General features: G+C 39.6%; 1 protein-coding gene across 6 annotated transcripts in view; it reads right to left on the bottom strand.

Annotated features, from left to right (window-relative positions):
* RSF1 (remodeling and spacing factor 1) overlaps window positions 1-24,881 on the bottom strand; it is a 141,968-nt gene that overhangs the window by 66,932 nt on the left and 50,155 nt on the right. For 4 of the 6 annotated variants that reach the window (XM_059708348.1, XM_059708349.1, XM_059708350.1 and 1 more), the window contains exons 3-4: window positions 7,602-7,694; window positions 6,201-6,406 (exon numbers count right to left, since the gene is read on the bottom strand). In XM_059708348.1, coding sequence (XP_059564331.1) covers window positions 6,201-6,406; window positions 7,602-7,694 — 299 coding nt within the window. Of the gene's footprint in view, window positions 1-6,200; window positions 6,407-7,601; window positions 7,695-13,673; window positions 13,720-24,881 lie in introns of all 6 variants that reach the window. The other 2 variants (XM_059708353.1, XM_059708351.1) reach the window with 2 other exon arrangements.

Genomic DNA, 24,881 nt, shown 5'->3' with positions numbered 1-24,881 from the left:
TGGTACTGGCACAAGAACAGACATATAGACAAATCAAAGAGAACAGAGAACCCAGAAATAGACCCAAGCCATTATGCTCAATTAATATTTACAAAGGAGGCAAGAGCATACAACGGAGTCAAGACAATCTCTTCAATAAATGGTGCTGGGAAATTTTGTCAGATACATGCAAAAAAATGAAACTAGATCACCAAATTACACCATACACAAAAACAAATCCAAAACGGTTAAACGACTTAAATGAAAGATGGGAAACCATAAAATCTTAGAAGACTCCATAGGCAGCAAAATATCAGACATATGTCATAGCAATATCTTTACTGATACAGCTCCTAGGGCAGTGGTTCTCAACCTTCCTAATGCAGTTCCTCATGTTGTGGTGAACCCCAATTTCATTGTTACAAATTGAACATAATTAAAGCATAGTGATTAATCACAAAAACAATATGTAATTATATATGTGTTTTCTTATGGTCTTAGGCGATCCCTGTGAAAGGGTCGTTCGACCCCCAAAGGTGTCACGACCCACAGGTTGAGAACCGCTGTCATAGGGAAATGGAAACTAAGGAGAACATAAACAAATGGGAATACATCAAAATAAAAAGCTTCTGCACACCAAAAAAAAAACATCAACAAAAAAACAAGAAAGCTCACTTCATGGCAGAACATATTTACCAATGTTATCTCCGATATGGGTTTAATCTCCAAAATTTACAGGGAACTGATACAACTTAACAAAAGCAAGATAAACGATCCAATAAAAAAATGGGCAAAGGACCTAAATAGACACTTTTCGAAAGAGGACATACAGAGGCCGGGAGACATATGAAAACATGCTGAAAGTCAATCATCAGCCAAGAGATGCAAATCAAAACAACGATGAGGTACCATCTCACACTTGTCAGAATGGCTATCATCAACAAATCAACAAATGACAAGTGCTGGCAAGGATTCGGCCACTGTGGGAGACAGTATGGAGTTTCCTCAAAAAGTTAAAAATGGAACTCCCATTTGACCCAGTAATCCCACTTCTAGGAATATATCCCAAGAAAGCAGAAACACCCATCAGAAAGGATATATGCACCCCTATGTTCATAGCAGCACAATTTACAGTAGTTAAGATTTAGGAACAGCCTAAGTGGCCAGGGGTGGGGGATCAATCGGGGAAAAAGACATACTTTAAACAATAAAGAAAAAAAAGGTTAACAGTAATTCAGCACCAGTTCTCTAAAATCTGTGGTTGTTACCAAAGAAAACTGTGTTCACAAATCCTATACACGCATTTGCTACTGAACAAATGCCACATAAACCACTTTCTGTTTATCATAAATAAATGTTTGTACATGGAAAGAATATTTTTTTAAAGGAGAAGTACAGGGAATAAAACCTGGAATAATGATCATGAAAGACAGGATGTAAAAGATATACCAATGGAATTATGCCTTTCTTCTTTCTGCTGACAAATATTTCTTTATGAAAAAGTGATTCAAACTTTAGGGTTAGAAATATTGTAAGAAAAGCTAATAATTAAAAAGGTTGGGAGAAAAAACAAAAATAAATCTTTATTGAACATTAGCTAGGGTTCCATTATGATTTCTCATGTATTCCTCACAATTGTATTGAGGAAGTGTTATCTATCAACTTTAAGGTGCAGGAAAGAGAGTATAGAGAAATTAAGTGATCTGCCCACAGAAGGTAAATAGAGGAACATAAGTTCAAACACACTTGGTAACTCTAACATCTTTGCTCTTTCTCTCACATCATGCATATAACATAAATTTAAAACAGTGTACAAGAGAAGTTATTTTAAGCATGTATGTCTAATCTACAAAGACATACATGCAAATTGACCGTACCTTCGCTATGCCTTAAGCCACGCCCGCCAGCCAATCAGAGCAACCATATGCAAATTAACCCAACCAAGATGGCGGCTGGCAGCCATGGAGATGGAGCAAGCAGGAGGCTTGGTTGCCCCAATGATGGAGGAAGCCAAGCTTCCCAGCTGCCGCAGCTGGCTCTGAGCTCCACTCAAAGCAACAAAGTTTCAATTATAGAAGGTAAATAAACCCCAGATACCTGCTTTCAGCCGGCTGAGGACACGAAGCTGGAGGGAGCAGGAGGCCCGTCCTGGACGGCTCTGAGCTCCACTCCAGGCTACAAAGTTTCAATTACAGAAGGTAAATAAATCCCAGAATTAAAAAAAAAAAAAAAAAAGAAAGAAAAAAGGCGAGCCTGGTTGCTTCCGTCGCCAGGGAGGCTTGGCCAGCCTGAAAATGGCCCTCAGCCCCTCACCCAGACTGGCCAGGCACCCCAGTGGGGACCCCCCACCCTAAAGAGGGTGTGGCCAGCCTGCAAACAGCCATCAGCTCCTCACCCAGGCTGGTCAAACCTCCATAGGGTGAGGGTCTCCACTTCGGGGGGCTTGACCAGCCTGCAAACAGCCATCAGCCCCTCACCCAGGCTGGCCAGGCACCCCAGTGGGGACCCCCACCCTGAAGGGGTGTGACCAGCCTGCAAACAGCCATCAGCCCCTCACCTAGGCTGGCCAGGCACCCGATTGGGACCCCCACCCTGATCCAGGACACACTTCAGGGCAAACCAGCCAGCCCCCACCTGTGCACCAGGCCTCTATCCTATATAATAAAAGGGTAATATGCATATTGACCCTAACAACAGAACGACTGGGAATGACTGGTCACTATGACACACACTGACCACCAGGGGCCAGGCGCTCAATGCAGGAGCTGCCCCCTGGTGGTCAGTGCACTCTCACAGGGGGAGCTCTGCTCAGCCACAAGCCAGGCTGACGGCTGCCAGTACAGTGGTGGTGGTGGGAGCCTCTCCTGCCTCCTCAACAGCGCTAAGGATGTCTGACTGCAGCTTAGGCCTGCTCCCCGCTGGCAAGTTGTCATCCCCCGAGGGCTCCCGGGCTGCAAGAGGGATGTCTGACTGCCAGCTTAGGCCCAATTCCCCCAGGGAGCGGGCCTAAGCTAGTAGGTGGTCATCCCCCGAGGGGTCCCAGACTGCGAGAGGGCACAGGCCGGGCTGAGGGACCCCCCCACCGAGTGCACAAATTTTTGTGCACCAGACCTCTAGTCAATAATAATCATAATTACTTTTCTCTGTCATATTTTCCTCACCTACAAATTAGGAGAGAATATTTCTTACATAAATATGCAATGTTGATATAGGAAATAACAAAAGGGGTGGTAAAACATGAACAGAGCCTCACTCAATGTATGTATTCAGAGAGAGAGATGGTGATTAAATTTTATTTCAGGACTACTTTGTTTATCTCCGTTTAGTAAGTTAACTATATGAAGGACCCATATTAAAATATGAAAAAAGGGTGTTGCTAAAACAATCACTCACAAGCTCATTCAATTCATATTTATTCTTAGGGAATGAAAGTTAAGCTTCCCCTGACTCAAACAAATATTCAAAATTTCTATGGATTATTTCTTCAAACAATTAACATTTAACATTAATATACATAAGCCAGTGGTTATAGATCTAATTCTCCCTATTTTAGTGATAGAGTCTCTGATAGTTTCCAAATTAATACAAACTATCAATATTAATGGAAGAAACTGTAATTAAGTTGCAAAAATAGAATATTAGAGACACAGAGATTCTGAAAGGTCCCAGTGTCATTTATTGATTTTTAAAAAGTTGTATTTCAAGGTTTTATATTAAATGTTTTTATTCAAATATATCAGTCAATAAAAATAAGAAATCTAGATTTTAAAAAACAATTATGGTGAAAAAGCACAATTTCCCTCAGATTTCTTCAGAACCCCAGTAAAGAAATGCATACACAGTAAAAATCAAAAGTATACTAAAGTATCAGATGAAATGGGCAAATTAAAATAATCTATACTAATAAAAGAGAAACATGCAAATTGGTGTCACTCCGCTATGCCCACCAGGCAATCAGAGCAACTATGCAAATTAACCCAACAAAGATGGTGGTTAATTTTCATATGCAGGCATGAAGTGAAGACTGAAGGCTCGGGCCAGAGTGAAGACTGAAGACCGAAGACTGAAGACTGAAGAGGCTTGGCTTCTCCGCTGCAGCCGCAGCAGAGAAGCCAAGCCTCGCTGCGGCCAGACCAAAGGCCTAGGTCCCGGGTGCCAGAGGATAACCAGTGCCTGCAGCCAGGGAAAGGAAGGCCTATTGCGTGAATCTTCATGCAACGGGCCTCTACTTGGGAATAAAAAGATTATCCTAACAGAAAACTATCTATATATATAAAAGCCTAAGCAACCGGAATGCCAGAACAACCGGTCAGAATGACACGCACTGATCACCAGAGGGCAGATGCTCAATGCAGGAGCTGTCCCCTGGTGGTCAGTTTGCTCCCACAGCCAACCTCCCGCAGCCGGCCAACCTCCCCTGGTCCCTCCCTGCTGCTGGCCAATCTCCCACAGTCCCTCACCCTGTACAGCAGGAACGCCCCAGTGGGCAGCTGGAAGGCCCCCACCCATTCACGAATTTCGTGCACCAGGCCTCTAGTCTATATATATAAAAAGCTAATATGCTAAGTGTCCAACCATCCTACCGGTCGCTATGTTGCGCACTGACCACCAGGGGACAGACACTCAACACAGGAGCTGCCGTGACAGGCACTGGCCATTTACAGAGAAACAGCACTGCAGACCTGGCACCCCCAAAGCAACACTCGGCTTTCCCCAAGTGGGACACAGGCCCCACAACCACTCCGGAGCAAGAACCCACCTAATCGCAGCCAACACTGCTGAGAACCCATGGCGCAAAATGCAGCTCACAGCCCAGTCCAGCCCAGGTAATGACGTCACGCAGCAACACCCAGCATCTTCTCCCTAGTGACTAGCGTCCTTGGAGTTTCTTAAGCCCAGGAACATTACTTGCTTTATAGCCTCAGGTGCAAATGCAAACATTTCACATTTTAACCAAATGTCTGTGAAGTGTTTTTCCCATGCCTTATCTCATTTGGTCCTCACAGAAGTCCTGGAGTAGGTAGATAGGAAACTCGGTGGAATCCTATTTTCTTTTCACTAGCCAAAAAATGGAGATTTAGAAAGTTTAGAAACTTGACCCGACTGAAAAGGAGAAATGATGGACCTTGAAAATGACTGCCGGTTTTCTCACTGTGCAGAATATAATCAAGCACTGCTGCAGTTAAATATTTTACCCTTTGTTCTCCCTGCATGATCTACAATAATAATCTGCTTTGTGTTGATATTTACTGCTGTGTTGCTGACAATTACCTGAAAGAGAAGTTGGGGTGCTTCCCTCGGCTGGAAAAAGTTTAGCTACATTAGAAAGCAGGTCAAATTAAGCAAGTTTATCTATATATATGAAGCTCTCGCTGGCGCCAAATGACGCTTGTGTTTCGATCTGTCATTGTCGCTCTTGAATTTGGTTGGCACTTCTATTATAGAGAAAGGGTAAATAGCAATAATAAAATATTTCTTCTAATTAATTTCCTTTTAATGTGCACAAATTCGTGCACTGGGCCACTAGTAGCTAAATAAGAACCAAATAATACTATTCTTATATTTTTGTCTAACAATGTTTTTTATTGGGTAGGGGTGGGGGGGGTGGGCACACATTTATTACCAATGTATTGCTTATCTTTTACACTGTGGCTTCCTGAAATACAAGGTATATGTCTTGGTATGAACCACACTTCTAAATATATTTATTTAGTTGACAAATAATGCATATTATGTTGAGCACAAAGCTAGGTCTTGATAATTCTCAAACTTCTGAAAAAAAGAACTACACCAGCCTCAGTGATTATATCTGAACTAGAGGCCCAGTGCACAAATTCAGCCGGCCCCGCCCCGTGGTCGAACAACCGGTCAAGGGGACAATTTGCATATTCCCCTTCTATTATATAGGATGAGGCCCAGTGCACGAATTCGTGCATGGGTGGGGTCCCTCAGCCTGGCTGGCAATCAGGGCCAATCGGGGCCAGCTGGATAGAGGGAGAGACCATGGGAGGTTGGCTGCCTGAGGGAGGTTGGCTGTGGGAATGCACTGACCACCAGAGGGCAGCTCCTGTGTTGAACGTCTGCCCCCTAGTGGCCAGTGCACATCATAGCTACCGGCTAGCCGTCTGGTTTTAAGGATGGCTTAGGCTTTTATAGAGAGAGAGACGATATCAAAGTAAGGAAAACACAAATAAATGTAACAAGATTCCAATAAAAGATACCTGACAATGCATTTCCACGATGAGCCATCTTGATCATCTTGTTCTTCTATGTACATTCTGACATTGTGATCTTGATCCAACTGGTACCAGTACATGAGGCCATCTTTGTCTCGACCAATTGGCTGGAGACGCATGGTATCGGCATCTTCCTCATTGATAATATTCTTGAATTTGAGATTGTCATCAAACTGACACTCACAGAGGTACTGAAAAATAGTTAGAACATGGCTTAAGATACCCCACATAAATGTTTCTTCATTAGAGTTCAGTGTGATATGTTTAACCACAGAACTGATTCAAGGACAGAAACAGAAAGAACACATACAGTTTATTAATCTTTTACCATACTCTCCTCCCATTTTTACAACCTGCTTAGAACAACTAATTTAAAAAGATAAATTTCAAGTTAACATGTTACTTTAATGTTATATAAATTTACAGTTTCAATACAATCAATGACACAAAAATCAAGTTATATTTCAAAAGCACTGAGTCTGTTTGCAGTAAGTCACCCAAAGTGTTTCATGGTATAAAATTTTCACTGATTCTTTCTTTCTTAAAGCTTTTAAATGAACATTATTCTTGAAATGGCTATTTGTTTTTGAAAGCTTGAAATATATGCAGTTTTCAAGGAAGGTAGTCTGAATGACAGCTGCCTCTAAAGAAGTATCTTAATAAAAAGATATCTATGTTACTAAATAAGAAACTGACTTAACTTTTTGTTAAATATTTTTATATATGATTATGGTGTAAAGTCAGGATTCTTCCCTGAGTCTTTCTGCCCGAGCAGATAATACATGAATTTCCTATCTCAGTCTCCTTGTTTTTGCCTGTGTTACCTAGCCCAGCAGTCTCTTTTGTGTGAAAAGTATTGTTTTCCTTTATTATGCTGGCTACCTTGCTAATAATTAGGACCAACACTCTGAAATGGGTAGTAAGAGAAAAGGAAACTCAAACTTGAAAACAAATCTACTTTGAGACCTATTTTATTTTAATCTAGTTGGTTTGGTTATGTGGTATGCCCCTAGTCATCTGGAAAACTACCAAATTACTAATTTAGTAAATCAGTAAAAAGATTAACCAGTTTACAGTATGTGTTAACAATGACTGTGAAGGCTAACAACAATGAATAAAATTAATTTGGGGCAATTGCTTGCCTATTCTACTACAGAACTGATAAGCCCAGATAATTAAATCTAGATATATTTTTATACTAAAACAAAACCACAAAGAATAATTTAAAGAATAGAATTTTGTCACCAAAAAAAATAAAAGAAAAAACCTAATGTCCTTTTCCAATAATAACAGAAATGTCTACTTTCTAGTTGTTTTTCCAATTCAACCAGGAGTGAAAGTGGATTTTTAAATTAAAATAATTGTAACAAATAATAAACTTATTACCTTTAGGAGCGCTAGTTTGCATTCAACACTCATTTCGAGATAGCCTTTCTTCTCCATCTCCCATGCCCAAGTGCTATTAAACTCTTGGCATATCTGTCAGAGAAAGTTAATATCTTAATACATAAAAGTTTTATTTAATAGATAGTTTTGCTGTATCATTATGGTAAGTATTCTTGATATTATGTTTATAAAGGAAAAAGTCTGTAACAAACAATGCAATCCAGTTCCAACCCCAAATGCATACTACTTAAACACACCGAAATGTTTATTGCTGACTGCTGACTAATCCAAGGTAAGTACCGATCTCTGCACCTCTCTCCTCTGACTCTCAAAGATATTATACATATTTTTGTGGCACATTTTCCCAGATGCAAGTAATTATCTGATTCTGTCTCTCAATTTGGCCTGGAAGTTCCTGGATGGCAAGCACAATAGTTTATTAATATCTATGACTAGAACAGAAAATTTAAAAAAACATGCCAAACTATAGGCATATTTAAAATCAAGCTACTTTGCAACTAAATGTTCTCCTATTTATGGGTAAAGATTTCATTGCTTGCCATTTCAGACCTTCTATATCAGTGGTTCTCAACCTTGGCTGCACATTTAGAATCACCTGGGAATTTTTTTAAAATCCTGATTTCTGGGCCTCATCCTCCAGAAATTCTGTTTCTTTGTTACGAATGTTGTGGCCCCACCCCATAACAAAGAAACAGAATTTCCGGAGGATAAGGCCCAGAAATCAGGATTTTAAAAAGATTCCCAGGTGATTCTAATGTGCAGCCAAGGTTGAGAACCACTGTTCTATATAATACTAGAGGCCTGGTGCACAAAATTCATGAACGGGGGGGGGGGGGGGGGGGGAAGGAGAGTCCCTCAGCCTGGCCTGTACTCTCTTGCAGTCCAGGAGCCCTCGCTCCTTACTGCCTGCCTGCTCACTGCTCCTTAGCGCTGCTGCGGAGGCGGGAGAGGTTCCCGCCACTGCTGCTGCACTCGCCAGCTGTGAGCCGGACTTCTGGCTGAGTGTTGCTCCCCCTGTGGGAGCGCACTGACCACCATGGGGCAGCTCCTGCATTGAGTGTCTGTTCCCTGGTGGTCCGTACGCATCAAGCAACCGGTTGTTCTGGTTGTTCCGCCTTAACGGTCGCTTAGGCTTTTACTATACAGAAGGCATAAATTTAAATTTCTAGACTTCTCTCCATATACAAGCATTCCAGGAAAACCAGAGCCACCTAACAGACTGAAAAAAGATTTGTACAACCACTCTACTCAATAATAAGGACTAATCAGGAGAAATGCCATGGGTTCTACGACCTGTGAGCCAGTTTCTTTAGCTATAAAAGGGGAGCAAGAATAATACTGATTTTAAAGGTTATGAAATAGCCCTAGCCAGTTTGACTCAGTAGATAGAGCATCAGCCTGCTGACCAAAGGGTCCCGGGTTCGATTCCAGTCAAGGACATGTACCTTGGTTGCAGGCTCCTACCGGGACCCTGGTTGGGGTGCGTGCAGGAGGCAACCAATCGATGTGTTTCTCTCACATCAATGTTTCTCTCTGTCTTTCCCTCTCTTCCACTCTCTCCAAAAGATCAATGGAAAAATGTCCTTCGGTGAGGATTAACAACAACAACAACAACAAAAGGTTATGAAATAGACATAAAAATATTAAAGTACCTAGCAACTTCAATAAAATCTGTCTTTATTGCCTTTAGTACCTGGATTTGTTTATCCTAAGAAATCATTCAGATTGAAATTTTTATTTTTAAAACTAAGAAACATGAAATTTAGAAAGATTATTTATCCAGTGAGTCCACAAATATTTACTGAGTACCTACTAGTAGTTGTCAGTAGCTTAAGTCAAGGAGGTGGGGAAGACAGACAACCTGCCATCATGGACCTTACATTGTAGGAGGCAGTCAAACAGGTAAAATTTTAAATAATTCAAGTAGCTTGGGTGGTGTGGCTCAGCATGGTTCCATGCACTAAGAGGTCACCAGTTTGATTCCGAATCAGGGCACATGCCCAGGTTGTGACCTCCATCCTCAGGAGAGGCAGCCAATGTTACTATCTCTTTTTCCCTTTCCCTTCCTCTCTCTCTCAAAATCAATAAAAACATAAAATAATTTTTTTCAAGTAAAGACAAACACTATACTAAAAATAAAATGTGATAGTTTTGGTGCTATTTTGCATTGGGTGCTGAGGGAAAACCTCATTGTATTATTTATTCTTAAATATTTATTTACTGAGAGAGAGAGAGAGAGAGAGAGAGAGAGAGAGAGAGAGAGAGAGAGAGAGATTTGTTGTTCCACTTATTTACGCATTCATTGATTGATTCTTTTATATGCCCTGACCAAGGAGCAAACCCTCAACCGTGGCATTTCAGGACAATGCTCTAACTTAGTGAGCTACCTGTCCAGGGTGGAAAACCTCATTTTAAAAAGTTGACACAAAAAGTTGAGAGATAAAATAGAAATGAGCCACAAGATGATCTGGAGAAGAAACAAGCTAGCAAAAAGACCTTAAGGTTTGGCAAATTAGAAAAAGAGAAAAGATTCGTCAATGTAAATGAAGTAGAAGAGCAATTTTCAACTTGTGTGTGTTTGTGTTGCTAGAATTTTTAAAACATGCAATGCTTGACTATTTTAGTCAGGGGTACTGACCTCTTTTCCCTTAGATAGTCAATTAAATAAAAGACAAGAGCCAACACAACACAACAATAACTGTCCAATGTGAATGGATCAAAATTATACCTATTTTTTTGTCAGATCAGCAAAAAATATTACATATTTTTTGGTGTGTGCATAATTTTAGAAATCAGTTTGTGTGCCATGAGGTGAAATGATTGAAAACTGCTGAAGCAGAATAAGGGAGAAATTTAGCAGCAGATAAAGTTAAAGAGGTAACCAAGAGCCAAAATATATAGGCCAGGGTAAGGAATTAAGATATTATTTCAAATATGATGAGAGGCCAATGGAGTGTTTTATTTTTCATTTTTTAAATATTTCTTTTTATTGACTTCAGAGAGGAAAGAAGAGGGAGGGAGAGAGAGAGAAACATCAATGATTAGAGAGAATCATTGATCAGCTGCCTCTTGCATGCCGTACTGGGGATGGAGCCCAGGACTCAGGCATATGCCATGAACTGTGACCTCCTGGTTCATAGGTCGACGCTCAACCACTAAGACACTCCAGCCAGGCCCAATGGTTTTAAATTGATAAATTTATCATTTATGTTTCAAAAATAGCTGTTTTATTTTTAAAAAAAGATTGTAGAGGGGAAGGAATGGAAACTAAAACACCAATTTTAAGGCAAGAGATAATGATGACAAGAACTATGTTGGTAGTAGTGATAACAAAGAAGTAGACAGCTGTATTTTAGAGGCAGAATCATAAGGACTTTTGATAGAATGGATGTGGATGGAGGGTGATTGGAAAGAAAACCCAATGGTGACATCTAGATTCCTTGGCATGAAAAAATGGAAGAATGAAAGTGCTTTTGACTAAGGTATTAAGAGAATACCTGAGAGAAGGGAGTTCACAAGAGATCTCTAATGAGCTTGAGGTAAGGGTCTTTGCTCAAAGTTACTGGTTCATAGATCTTTCCACTGGATCTTTTCAAATCTGAGTCAAGAAGAATTTTTGGCTGAGCACTGACAAGTCAAGGGCTATGTCTACTCTTCTTCATATCCCTAACCTGGGACAAAGTATGAAACATATAAAAATGCTTTAATTTAAAAATTTTATTAAGTTAACCACTTATAATTTTTATAGCCAACACATCTTAAAGAATATTATAAATTCTTACTAGACTAATAATAGCTAGCATTTATTTCATGTTTACCATGTGCCGACTACTGTTCTAACTGCTTTAAAATATATTAACTCAGTCAATTCTCACAAGCGTTAGATAGATGTACTGCTATCCTCAGGAGGGTATGTGCTTCAGCCAAAGAATAAGAGAAATAGGAATTACTATCTTTAGTCATTTCTGGTGAAATCAGTATATATTTAAGATACCAATCAGGTCAGCTATCACCAATGGAGATGTGGACAAGGGCCAGACTGAGAATTATAAATCATCTAACTCCATTATTTATACTCAAATTACACCTCATCAAGTCTCCCTGATCTAATATTTAAATATGTCCAACTGTTTTACAAATAATAGAATTTCTGGAGGACTGAACCAGACATTGACTGAGCACATTAAGTACTGGGGGGTGAGGGGCAGAGATGAATTAACAGTCAGGCTCAGCTCTAGGAAATTCAGAATTCAGAAGGAAAAAAGGTGGGGGGGCATGCAAAGTCATGTAAACAAGTAATCAGTGAGTAATCCACCAACTAAGTAACTGATATAATTATAAACTATGACAATACAGAGGAGAGAAACCCTAATTCAGCCTATGGATAAAGGGAAATTAAAGAAGGTTTTATTCAAGTGATGACATTTTTCTAGGATCTGAAGGATGACTTAGGTCTTACCAGACAAGGAGATAAAGAGCATTTCAGGAAGAAAAAAAACACAATATGTAAAGCAATAGGAATGTGAGTGATGATGTGTCAATGTGAAGGTGAATAGAGGAACTCTTTACGTTGAGTCCTAGATCCCTGGATCTTGAGGACTTGGGGCCGGGAATGGGCGAGACAAGGATGTGAAGGAAAGTAGTGAGCAAGGCTGTGAAAGTAGATCATGGCTTATAAATATGGGGACTCAACATGTGTTTGGAAGAACTGATGGGAAATAGTTCTGTTGCACTGTGCAAGACAGAAGGATAAACTCTGAGGTTAAAGAGACCAATTAAAGCCTATTTTGCAACAATTCAAGAGAAAGGTAATGAAGCCTGAGTTAAGCTTGGCCGAGGATACTCTAGAAAAGGCAGATTCTGATTGGTAGTGCATTTATCTTACAAAAGCAGTAACATTTTATGTTTAATACTAGAGGCCCAGTACATGAATTCATGCATGGGTGGGGTCCAGCTGGCCAGGGTCAATGGGGGGATGGGAGGGAATAAGGGGAGGGGACATGGGAGGTTGGCCAGCCAGTCCACCCACAATTGGGGTGGAGGGAGCCGATCGGGGGTGGGGCTGGCAGGGGAGAGGGGCCGCCGGCTAATCGGGCCTATTGGCCCACTGCATTGCGTATCATAGCAACCAGTCATTCCAGCATTCTGGTCACTTGGCTTTTATATATAGAGATATGGCTTTACTATTTACGATATAATTTTCTCATACAGTATTTCATTAGAGGTGGGTATCCTGTAAAACGACAAGATTTTTGAAAGCAAAAGGAAGTTTGATTCATCTTTCCATTTCCTACAGTACCTACCAAAAACAGAATCTTGCTAATAGTGGCACAATAAATATTTACTGTATCAACGTTCTCTAGTATAACTACTGACATAATCTACTATTATAAGGGAATATATGGGAACACTGCCTATGAGAATGCTTTAAAGGTTATATAAAAAGGATGTTTCTTTAATTCCTTAAAAATACATACATGAAAAAGTTCAATGGCAAGTTTTCTCAAGCATCATGATTTTGAAAATCAAAAGAACACCAAAACCCCAACAACTGGCCAGATGTGCATGTATTAATTAACTAGTTCATTCCATAAACATTTTATCAGGAATTTACTGTGTGCCACAGTGCTTGACACCAGGATAAATAAGATACTACAACTCCTGATAAGGAGCTCAGGATTAGTGGGACAGGCAGCTGGAATCGCAGTTAACCTATACATTGGGCACATTTATACATGTCAAAAATTTGAGAAACTATTCTCAAAAGCAGTCTGTTTAAAATCTTAATCAAGAAAAAGGTGCTCTGAAAGTATGTGACATAAATCTAACATGAAAAATAAAATGCCTATCATAGCACCTTTATATTTTAGGTACGATTAATTATAAACCTAAAATACACCTCGATGGAAAGAATGTAAGTACCTCCTTCCATGTAATCTGCTTTATATCACTCATTTAGACATAAAGGGCAATAAGACTTTAGTATCAAACAGGTTGAGAGGCAAATCCTGGCTCTCTATCATCAATGTGATCTCGAGTTAAGGCAATTACCTCTCTGAATTTCAGGATCTTCATCTGTAAAATGGAGGTTTTGTAGCTAGTAAAAGAGATGAGATAAAGAAGATGCCTATCAGATACTCGCTGTACCATAGCTCCCTTATATAAATGCAAACCTGAAAATGGTTCTAGAGAATCAACACAAGAACCAATTGGAACACGAGGAGAAATAGAAGGAATTAAAAGTTGGCAGGAAGTAGATCAGTGTTCTTCAAACTGTATATAAACACTGCTTCATGACACTTTTGTTTTGCATATATATAAACATATATAAATAAATGTGTCTACAATTTCAATAAAATGACTGGTAGCTGACTTAATTTCCTGCCTTCATTATCTGGGTAATTAACCCTATGTTATATTAAATGGCTTCCCTTGTTGTGCTCTGTATCCAATACTGCAGTGTTTACATTAAAGCTGAGATTACTGCTAGATTTACAACTGCTTTTGTATTTTTATAAATTTTATTGTGGACATATATATATATAATAAAAATAAAATTTGCCATCTTAACCATTACATGTACAATTCAGTGGCATTAATTACATTTACAAAGTTGTATAACCACTACCACTTTTTATTTCCAAAACGTTTTTATCACTCAAACAGACACTCTTTAGCCATTAAGTATTAATTCCCATTTGCCTCCCACTTGCAGCACCTGGTCATCTATAATCTACTTTTCTGTCTCTGAATTTGCCTATTTTAGGATAGTTCATATAAGTGGAATAATCCTATATTTGTCCTTTGGATCTGGCTTCTTTCACTTACCACATAAAAGAACTTCATTCCTTTTTAAGGGTGAAAAATATTCCACTGCATGAATATATCACATTTTATTTATCTATTTATCTGCTGATGGACATTTGGGTTGTTTCAACCTTTGGCTACTATAAATTATGTTGGAATAAACACTGGCATACAAATATCTGTTTTCAATTATTTTGAATATATAGCTAGGGTGTGGAACTATTTGGTCCTATGGCAATTCTATGTTTAGCTTTTTGAGAAATTGCCAAACTTTTTCACAACAGCTGCACCACTTTGCATTCCCATCAGAAATGAGGCTTTAACTATCTCTATAACCTTACCAACACTTAGTATTGCCTTTTCTTTTCTTTCCTTCCTTTTCTTTTCAACAAATAGCCATTCTATTAGGTGTTAAGTTATATCTCACTGTAGTTTTGATTTGCATTTCCCCAATGACTAATAATGTTGAGCATTTTTTTAAGTGCTAATTTATTGATCTTTGTATATCTTTGGAGAAATGTCTACTCAAAACTTTTGTTCATTTTTAAAATGGTTTGTCTTTTTGTTGTTAAGTTTTAGGAGTTCCTTTATAGTCTGGATATTAAATTTTTATCAGTTATATGACTTGCAAATATTTTCTCCCATTCTGTAGGCTGTCTTTTCACTTTCTTCGTAATGTCCTTTGATGCACAAAAGTTTTTAATTTTGATAAAGTACAATTAATCTATTTTTTCTCTTGTTGCTTATGCTTTTGGTGACATATCTGAACATCTATTGCCAAATCCAAGATCATGAAGATTTATCCCCATGATTTATTCTAAGAGTTTTAGCAGCCCTAACCGGTTTGGCTCAGTGAATAGAACATTGGCCTGTGGACTCAAGGGTCCCAGGTTCAATTCCAGTCAAGGGCATATACCTTGGTTGTGGGCACATACCCAGTAGGGAGTGTGCTAGAGGCAGCTGATTGATGTTTCTCTCTCAACGATGTTTCTAACTCTCTATCCCTCTCCCTTCCTCTCTATAAAAAAATCAATAAAATATATATATACTAGGGGCCCGGTGCACGAAATTCGTGCACTGGGTGTGTGTGTGGGGGGGGGGGAGTGTCCCTCAGCCCAGCCTGTCCCCTCTCACATACTGGGAGCCCTCAGGCGTTGACCCCCATCACCCTCCAATCGCAGGATCGGCCCCTTGCCCATGCCTGACGCCTCTGGCCTAGGCGTCCGGCCCGGGCAGCAGGGACCCGCAGCTGCAGCGGCCCCGCGATCGTGGGCTTCGCTTTAGGCCCAGGCAAGGGACCCCTAGCTCCTGGGACTGCCAGCTTTGACCATGCCCAGCTCCCATTGCTGGCTCCACCCCTACTTCCTGCTATCACTGGCCAGGGCAGAAAAGGCACCTGATTCTCCCATCATGGCTGGGGGGCAGGGCAAAGGCGGCCCCAGGGCCGCCTTTGCCCTGCCCCCCAGCTCTTAGCTCCCCCCTGGGTTTCCGATCACTGTCAGTGGCAGGGGGCTTCTTCCTGCTTTCCCTTTCGCCTCCCTGCATTGTGCCTACATATGCAAATTAACCGCCATCTTGTTGGCAGTTAACTGCCAATCTTAGTTGGCAGTTAATTTGCATATAGCCCTGATTAGCCAATGAAAAGGGTATCGTCGTACGCCAATTACCATTTTTCTCTTTTATTAGTGTAGATATTTTAAAAAGAGTTTCAGCACTTTTATTTCCGTTGTTCATCCATTTTGAGTTCATTTTTGCCTATGGTATGAGGTAGAGTGTCTGCTGCATTTTGCAAGTTGTTAAATTTCAACAAATACTTATTTTCACACTATAAGCAACAGTCAAAAGACATTTATGCAATACTCCATTAGGTACTCAATAAATCTTATATAATCAGCCCTCTCATTTTAAACTTAGACAAAAATCAAGAGACATGTACATATCATTAATATAATACTTTTTAATGTGTTCTTAAAGTCTTTATACTTAGGAACTTTTACATAGGAGGTCCTATTTTTACTTCCCAGGCTTATCTGCTTAGTTCAAGCAATGGGAAAGACCTTTAAATTTCTATTTTTATGTAACTTCTTTCAAAACACCTGATATTAGAGTTATAGTTATGGTGTACTAGGTAAGTAACTGGCTATGAAGGAGCAATACTTCTGAGTATATAACAGAAAGTTCATGACCAATACAAGTGTGCACACTTGGAAAACACCTCTAGAGGGGAGAAGCAGGTTCCTGCAGTCTACTCAAAGACACTTTTGCAATCAAAGAAAAATAGCAATAATAATTACATCTGTCTCTTAGCAATTACTAGTATTATGAGGCTAATCATGCTTGATTTCCTTTAAAGAACAATTTATTAAAACCTGGCTTTCCCATTACTTTTCAAGGCCTTTATATGGGCAGGAGGCAGGGCAGTAGAAAAGCAAAGGCAGAGGTATTAAATTTGTTGGAGGCGGGTATCTGTTTATTAACATGGTGGTATTCACTATCTATGGCTAAGATGTCTGAAACTGCTCGTGTGGTATTGAAAAACATTAACCAAAGGAAATAGAGGAGTTTCATGGAAATATGACAGTTAATTGGCAGAGAAATTTCTTTGTGACTTACTAAGTAAAAGGAATATGAAGCTCAATAAGGCCAAGGCCTACCTGACTAGGGAAGGGGTTAATGGGTACTCATTAGTTGAAATTTCCACTCACTGCATTTCTTTATCTTTAGAAGGGTACTTTCACCTTAGAAGTAAAAAAGTCACCAGCTAGATTTTCAGGTCCCTTTACATTCTGGAGAATATTGGAGAATATATGTTGGCAAATGCAGGATAAATGCCCTTGATTGAGTACCTAGATAGCTTTCTCTTTTCCTCTCGTATCAATTACCAAGACTTACTGATTCTACCTTTCAATTAGCTCTCATATCCACTTTCTCCTCTCTGCCACTATTACAAAAACCATAATTCAGATGCCTTCATTGCTTAGTTGGATTATCACAATAACTTCCTTTCAAGTGACCCCGAGTCCACCACTCACTGCCACTCTGTAGGTACTTAACATTACAGTGAAGTTAAGCAATTGGTAACTTCCTACTCATTAGCCCTGGCTGTTGTGGATCAGCTGGTTGAGTGTTGTCCTGTGCACCAAAAGGTCGCCAGTTTGATTCCAGGTCAGGACACATGTCTAGGTTGCGGGTTTGGTCCCCAGTTGGGGTGTGTATGGGAGGCAACCAATCAATGTTTCTCTCTCACATCGATGTGTGTGTGTGTGTGTGTGTGTGTGTGTGTGTGTGTCTTCCTTCCTCTCTCTAAAATAAATAAAAACATATTTTTTAAAATTTTCTACTTATTTTATAAGTCTTAGTTCAACTGTTTTAGGGACCCACTAATAAAAAATGACAAAATATGCCAACACTAACTGATTTGTGGTAGCTAACTGGTTATGCTTAGCAGGGAAAGCTTAGACTGGATATATATATCTATATATAGATATATATATATAGATAGATATATAAATAAAGAAGTAATATGCAAATTAGGTCAGGACACCATAACCGTCACAACCAGTACCCCGAGCCTGAGAGAACAACACACAGGCGCAGCCCAAAGCCTGAGAAAACTACACACAGGGGGGCGGGCCGGCCCCCAGCATCCCCAGCGCGGAGGCAGCGGGGCGTGCCCAAGCCGCTGCTGCTGCCCGGCCCCAGCAGCCCCAGATCAGCCCTCAGAGGGAGGCCAGACTGCAGCTTAGGCCTGCTCCCCAGGAGGAGTGGGCCTAAGCCGTCAGTAGGACATCCCCTGAGGGCTCCCAGACTGTGAGAGGGGGCAGGCTGAGCTAAGGAACCCACCCCCGTGCATGAATTTTGTGCACTGGGCCTCTAGTCCTACATAATAAAAGGCTAATATGCAAATTGACCGAATGGTGGAACGACCAGTCACTAGGCCACACACTCACCACCGGGGGCAGACGCTCAATGCAGGAGCTGTCCCTTGGGTCAGTGTGCTCCTACAGGGAGAGCGCTGCTTAGCCAGAAGCCCTGAGCCGGGCTCACAGCTGGTGAGCGCAGCGGCAGTGGCAGGAGCCTCCCCCACCTCTGTGGCAGCACTAAGGATGTCTGACTGCTGTCAGTCGGACATCCCCTGAGGGCTCCGGGACTGCAAGAGGGTGCAGGCCGGGCTGAGGGACCACCCTCTCAGGTGCACAAATTTTGTGCACCGGGCCTCTAGTCCAGCCGTGGGCAAACTACGGCCCGCGGGCCGGATCCGGCCCATTTGAAATGAATAAAACTAAAAAAAAAAAAAGACCGTACCCTTTTATGTAATGATGTTTACTTTGAATTTATATTAGTTCACACAAACACTCCATCCATGCTTTTGTTCCGGCCCTCCGGTCCAGTTTAAGAACCCATTGTGGCCCTCGAGTCAAAAAGTTTGCCCACCCCTGCTCTAGTCTGTTATAAGTCAAGAAACAGGCTTAACAAATGCCAGATATTAGCTCTGGATTTAAACAGAATTGTAGCCCCGTCGGCATGGCTCAGTGGTTGAGCATCAACCTATGAACCAGAAGGTCATGGTTCTATTCCTGGTCAGGGCACATGCCCGGGTTGCAGGCTCTATCCCCAGTGTGGAGCATGCGGGAGGCAGCTAATCAATAACTCTCTCATCACTGATGTTCTATCTCTCTTTTCCTCTCCTTCCCTCTCTGAAATCAATACAATATACACATACATATATATTTTTTTTTTTTAAAGAAAAGAGCAGGGAGCCTTTCTTAAGAAAAAAATATTTAAAAAAACAACAACAGAATTGTATATTAATTATATTCCACTGACTCACACAAAAAGAAGCAGCTCTCTAAAATACATAAATACAATGGTGCCACAGGAGAAAGACAAAAGATCAAGAGCCATGTAACAAGGAAGGTAAAAATTTCTATCAGAAAACTAACCAATGTAGCTAATGAGTACAACTAAGAAGTAAATATAGAGTTAAGTTTATTAGCAGCCAAGTAAAAGAAAACTAAAATTGTCTAAATGATTAACTCATCTAATACTGATGCATAAAAGATTTTAAAAAGCATTCAAGATGCCTACAATCTACAAGAAAGGCAAATGTGAGGGGCAATATAAGTGGTATTTTGAAGCACTGGATTCATAAAGTCCTATGCTTGAATGCTAGCTCAGCCATCTCTAGCAATCTGAGATTGGACAAGTTATTTAGTTTGCTAAAATCAATTTCCTTGTGCATAAAATGAGGATAATACCTATTTCAAAGGTGAGCTATATAAAGAAAGAATTAAATACAGTGCCTGGTAAATGGTGAACATTCAATATATAAACTACATAACAGTTTCTTTTATGTAGTTACACATAAATCCATGAAGGGATATATTCTTAGAAGGCCTCAAGGAGAAAGTAATGCTTCAGCTGAGATCAAACGGATAAATAAGTTTGCCAGGAAAATAAATTAGTGGGGAGGCAGTCCAGGCAGAAGATAACAGTATGTGCAAAAACTCTGAGGAATGAAAAAGACAGCATGTTCTGTGAATGGCACTGAATATTAGTAGGGCACATAGGAGAAGATGTCATTAGATATGGCTAGAGAAAAGTGGCTCAACTATTAAGACCACTGAATGTTATGACAGAGTTTAGATTTTTAAATGAAGGAGGACCACCAAATAATTCTGAAAGCAATATAATAATTAATTTTAAAACTTTGTGTTTAAAGGTCACTCTTGTAGCAGTGAGGAGAAGGTAGTAGAAAAGTGTACACTAAAACCTAGGAGACCAATTAGAAGGTAAATGTTTAGGCAAGAGATGATAAAGGCCTGAGGTGTCGTAGCCTCTATTAAAAAAATTATCTTAACAGTATCTTTTGTTTTTTATAGAGAAAGAGCACATTTTGATGAAAATGCAAGAAATTTTTAGAAATTGCCAATCATTGGCAAGTTTTCTAATCCAATTATAAACCCCTGATAGAATAAATCTGTATTAGTTTTCTACTGCTGTGTAATAAGATACTACAAATTTAGTATCTGTTTTTCAATTTAATTTTTTTATTTTTTGTTAGTCCTCCTGTATGCACCCCGACCAGGGCAGGGAAATCGAGCCTGATTATGTGTCCTTGACCAGAATCAAACCTGGGACCCTTCAATATGCAGGCCAATGTTCTAGCCACTGAACCAACTTGGCTAGGGACAAATTTAGCATCTTAAAGCCTCGCCCATTTATTAGCTCATAGTTTCTGTAGGTCAGAAGTCCTGTATAGCCCAGCTTGGCTGGCTGGGTTCTCTGCTTACAGTCTCACAAAGGTGATATCAAGGTTTTGGCAGGGCTTGTTCCTCTCTGGGGGCTCTGGGCAAAAACCAACTCATTCAGCATGTTGGCAGAATTCACTTCCTTCTTATGTTTTCCAAGTGACCCTCCACATTCAAGCTACCAGTGTGCTGAGTCCTGCTAACACTTCAAGTATCTCTGACTTCTTCTGCCTACACCTCTTCTGTTTTTAAGGACTCAGATAATTTACAGTGAGCCCATTTGGATAACTCAGAATAATCTCCCTATTTTAAGGTCAACTGATTAATAAGTTTAATTACATCTATAAAGCCCATTTGTCATATAACATATACATGAATTTAACAATAAGGAGCAAAGATCATAAGGGCCAAACTTTCGCCTACCATATATAACCCATGCCAGCTGTTCTAAATGTCTTCCATAAATATCACCAAGTGACCACTTCTCTAAGTATGATTTGATGTCGAGTACTTCCTACCTTACCTTTGCGGTCTACTTATATCTTTCACTTTCTTTTCCTAAACACTATTCTTTAGAAGGGAGGAAAGAGATTAATGCTTATCTATTTTTTATCAGTCATAATCTGTGGGGAAGCATGAGACGTGGTTGGAAAGTTTGTAAGGAGGATATTCCAAGAAAATCCAAGTGTGTGGAAGGTCGCCTGCCCTGTTTATCGGAATTCTGACTTGGGGGAGACTTAGGGGAGTGTTGAAGGTGGCGTCCCTGATTACTCCTTGACCTTCCCCAACAAGGAATCCTTATGCTTGATCCCTGGATACCCTTGCCTAGAGGACAATGTAAAGACAAGTGTCCTCCCAAGATTACTCACCCTATTGATTGTTTCTAAAAGATAAACTTTATCTCAAACTGCTGTTACAACAAAAGACAAACTAGGTAGGCAATCGGGGCTGCCTGGCTGCTACAGCCAGGCTGTCCCTTAGCCCTCTCTTTCATAGTGAAATTGTGCTGGAGTAATCTGTTCATCCATCATTCAACAGCTGTTGGCCAGCCCCAACAATAATCTTTACCACAAACACTGAAAAGATGAGAAAATTGTCAGTTTCTCTGCATTGCCTCCAAAACACTTTATCCTGATACCACACTTCACTTCAAGCATTGACATTCTGCCTGGCATTATCTTTACTTGTGTGCTTACTTTAGTTTTCTTTCTTTACTGAACTCCAGACTCATAAACATCAATGTCTCATATATCTCCTGCAGTAACTTACCAAGTCCCTTACAGAGTAGGCCATCAAAAAATGTTTACTAAATAGGTGGATGAGCCCTAGATGGTTTGGCTCAGTGGACAGAGCGTTGGTGTTCAAAGTGAAGGGTCCCAGGTTCGATTCTCATCAAGGGCACATGCCTGGGTTGTGGGCTCGATCCCAGTAGGGGGTGTGTAGGAGGCAACCAATCAATGATTATCTCTCATCGCTGATGTTTCTATCTCTTTCTCCCTCTCCCTTCCTCTCTGAAATCAATAAAAACATATTTTAAAAAATAAAAATAAATAAATAGGTGGATGAAAATCTGCTAACTTTAGCAGCTGTGGATTCTTAGCTAACCATATTTATGGTTAGATCCTGTGTTAAAATGAATTATGTTATGACATCTCCCAGCCTTTCTATTAGATAACTCTGCACTGTATGCTACACATGAAATGTTTCAGGGGTCAGAGAAAAGAGCCAGCAAAAGAAAATATGGTAGCACAACTAGAGGTAGGAAGAAACCAAGGAAAGAGATTTAAAAAGATTCAGCTTTGAAAGAATGATAAAGTTTAGTAAACAAGAACTGAAGAATGTCCACTGAATTTGGTAAGGTTCATTTTGACAAGAGTCATTTTCTGGTGGCCCAGTGGGGCCAGAAACCAGATAGGGAAGATTAAGTAGGAAGTAAAGAAGTGAACAAAGCGTATGCTGGCAATTTTTGAAAAGCTTGATTATAATGTAATTTATATTTTTAATTAAGTATTACTATTTTTAAACAAAATGTTACTCAAAAATTTTCAAGTGGGCATTTTATAAGTGTTAATGAATTTCGAAGACAGCATGAAGTACATCTTATTATTACCACAACCACAACGGGTTGGAATTCCACAATATGTTAGAATCCAAGTTATCCCATCCATTAGGATAGTAAGAGAAAATTTACAGCATAGTTTCTCCTTCTGCCATTTTTATTTTGGAGTAAACCACTTACCAAAAACTAGGCAATAACAAGAGAAAGTAGGGTCATTTTTTAACTTCCAAGGGAGTTTTAACATACATTCAAAAGAAAATAAATCATTTATTTACTTGAGAAATTAAAGCAAATTACTGGCGAAACTGGCAAGCTGCATTTCTACAAATTTTATTTTTCAAAGTACTTTCATAACTGTCATTACTACATGATGATTCACAAAATTGAGATTCAGGGCATTCATCTTTCTCAATATTCTTTTATGCTCTAACTTGAAGGATTTGCCAAGTCACAGATTTATGAAACTTACTTCCTAGGATCAAAATCTTAATTAATAGTAGAGAGTTAGGACTCTTGATTCTTAATTCAATGCTTTTAATCCTGAGTCTAGAAATCACTACAATCATATTCCACAAAAATTTACAGAAGCAAAAAATAATATAAACCAAAGTTTTAATGATCTCAACAAATCCTCACGCCAATGGTAATACCTGAATTGTTTGCATCATTTAAGATTCTATGAATCTAAATTACTAAGAAATAAAGAGAGATCTAGAATCCCAGAAAAGACAGTTTATAAGCGTAAGTTTACAAAATAAATGGGCTCTTAAAAAGTTGCATGTAAGCCCTGGCTGGTGTGACTCTGTTGGTCAGATGTCCTCCTGTGCACTAAAAGGTTGCCAGATCGATTGGCACATGCATGATTTCAATTTTGGGCTTGATCCCTGGTAGGGAGCATGCAAGTGGCAGCTGATCAGTGTTTCTCACATGGATGTTTCTCTCTCTTTCCCTCTCCCTCTCTCTAAACAATCAATAAAAATACGTTTTTAAAAAGCTACATGTAAATGCAATTTTAATAAATTATCATGTTGCCCTGGCCAGTGTGGCTCAGTTGCTTGGGCATCCTCCCATGCACCAAAAAGTTGCTGGTTAGATTCCCAGTCAGGGCACATGCCTGGGTTTCGAGCATAATCCCTGGTAGGGGGCATGCGGTAGGCAGCCGATCTATGTATTGCTCTCACATCAATGTTTTTCTCTCTCCTCCCTTCCTCTCTCTCTATAAAAAAAAAAATAAATAAAAGTAAAAATATCCTCAGGTGAGGATTAAATAAATTCTTATGTTGAAGGAACTACATAGTTTATGAAAGTAATAGTTTTTAACCCCCTCCTTCCCTTTTTATTAATTAGCACAATCACTTTCCTCCAACAAAATATTTCATGGGTTGTTATGGACTGAACTGTGTCTCCTCAAAATTCACATATTAAAACCTTAATTTAATCCCCAATGTCTGTATTAGAAAATAAGGTCTTTAAAGAGAGAAGATAAATGCAAATCAAAAGCACATTTAGACAACACTTCACACCCACCAGCATGGTTTAAATCAATCAATTAATAACACATAGTTAAGCGTTGGTGAGGAGGGATAAGTTGGAATTCTCATACATTTCTAGTAAAAATTTTAAATGCGCAGCTGCTTTGAAAAAGTCTGGCAGTTTCTCAAAAAGTTAAATATAGAATTATCATATAACCCAATAATTCCACGCTAGATACATATTCAAAAGAAATGAAACCACATTGTCTACCCAAAAACCTGTACATAAATGTTCATAGCAACATTCTTCAAAATAGCTAAAAGATGGAAACAAACAAAATGTCATAAACTTTTAAGTGGTTAAACAAATGTGGTGTTATCCATACATACACTGAAATATTATTCAGGCATAAAAAGAAACAGTTCTTGCCCAACTGTATATCAAACCCGCACCTTTGGTGTACAGGACAATGCTCCAACCACTGAGCCACCAGGCTAGGGCAAAAGAAACAAAGCTCCGATACATGCTACAACACAAATAAACCTTGAAAACATGCTAACTAAAAGAAGCCAGACACAAAGGGCCACATATTATATGATTTTATATATATGAAACATCAGAATAGGCAAATCCATAGAGCCCAAAATAAATTAGTGGTTGCTAAGGACT

Source organism: Myotis daubentonii, chromosome 9 (genome assembly GCF_963259705.1).
Source record: "Myotis daubentonii chromosome 9, mMyoDau2.1, whole genome shotgun sequence".
Taxonomy (NCBI): domain Eukaryota; kingdom Metazoa; phylum Chordata; class Mammalia; order Chiroptera; family Vespertilionidae; genus Myotis; species Myotis daubentonii.
Note: the sequence above shows the minus strand (reverse complement) of the source record. Positions and strands in the feature narration are given on the sequence as shown.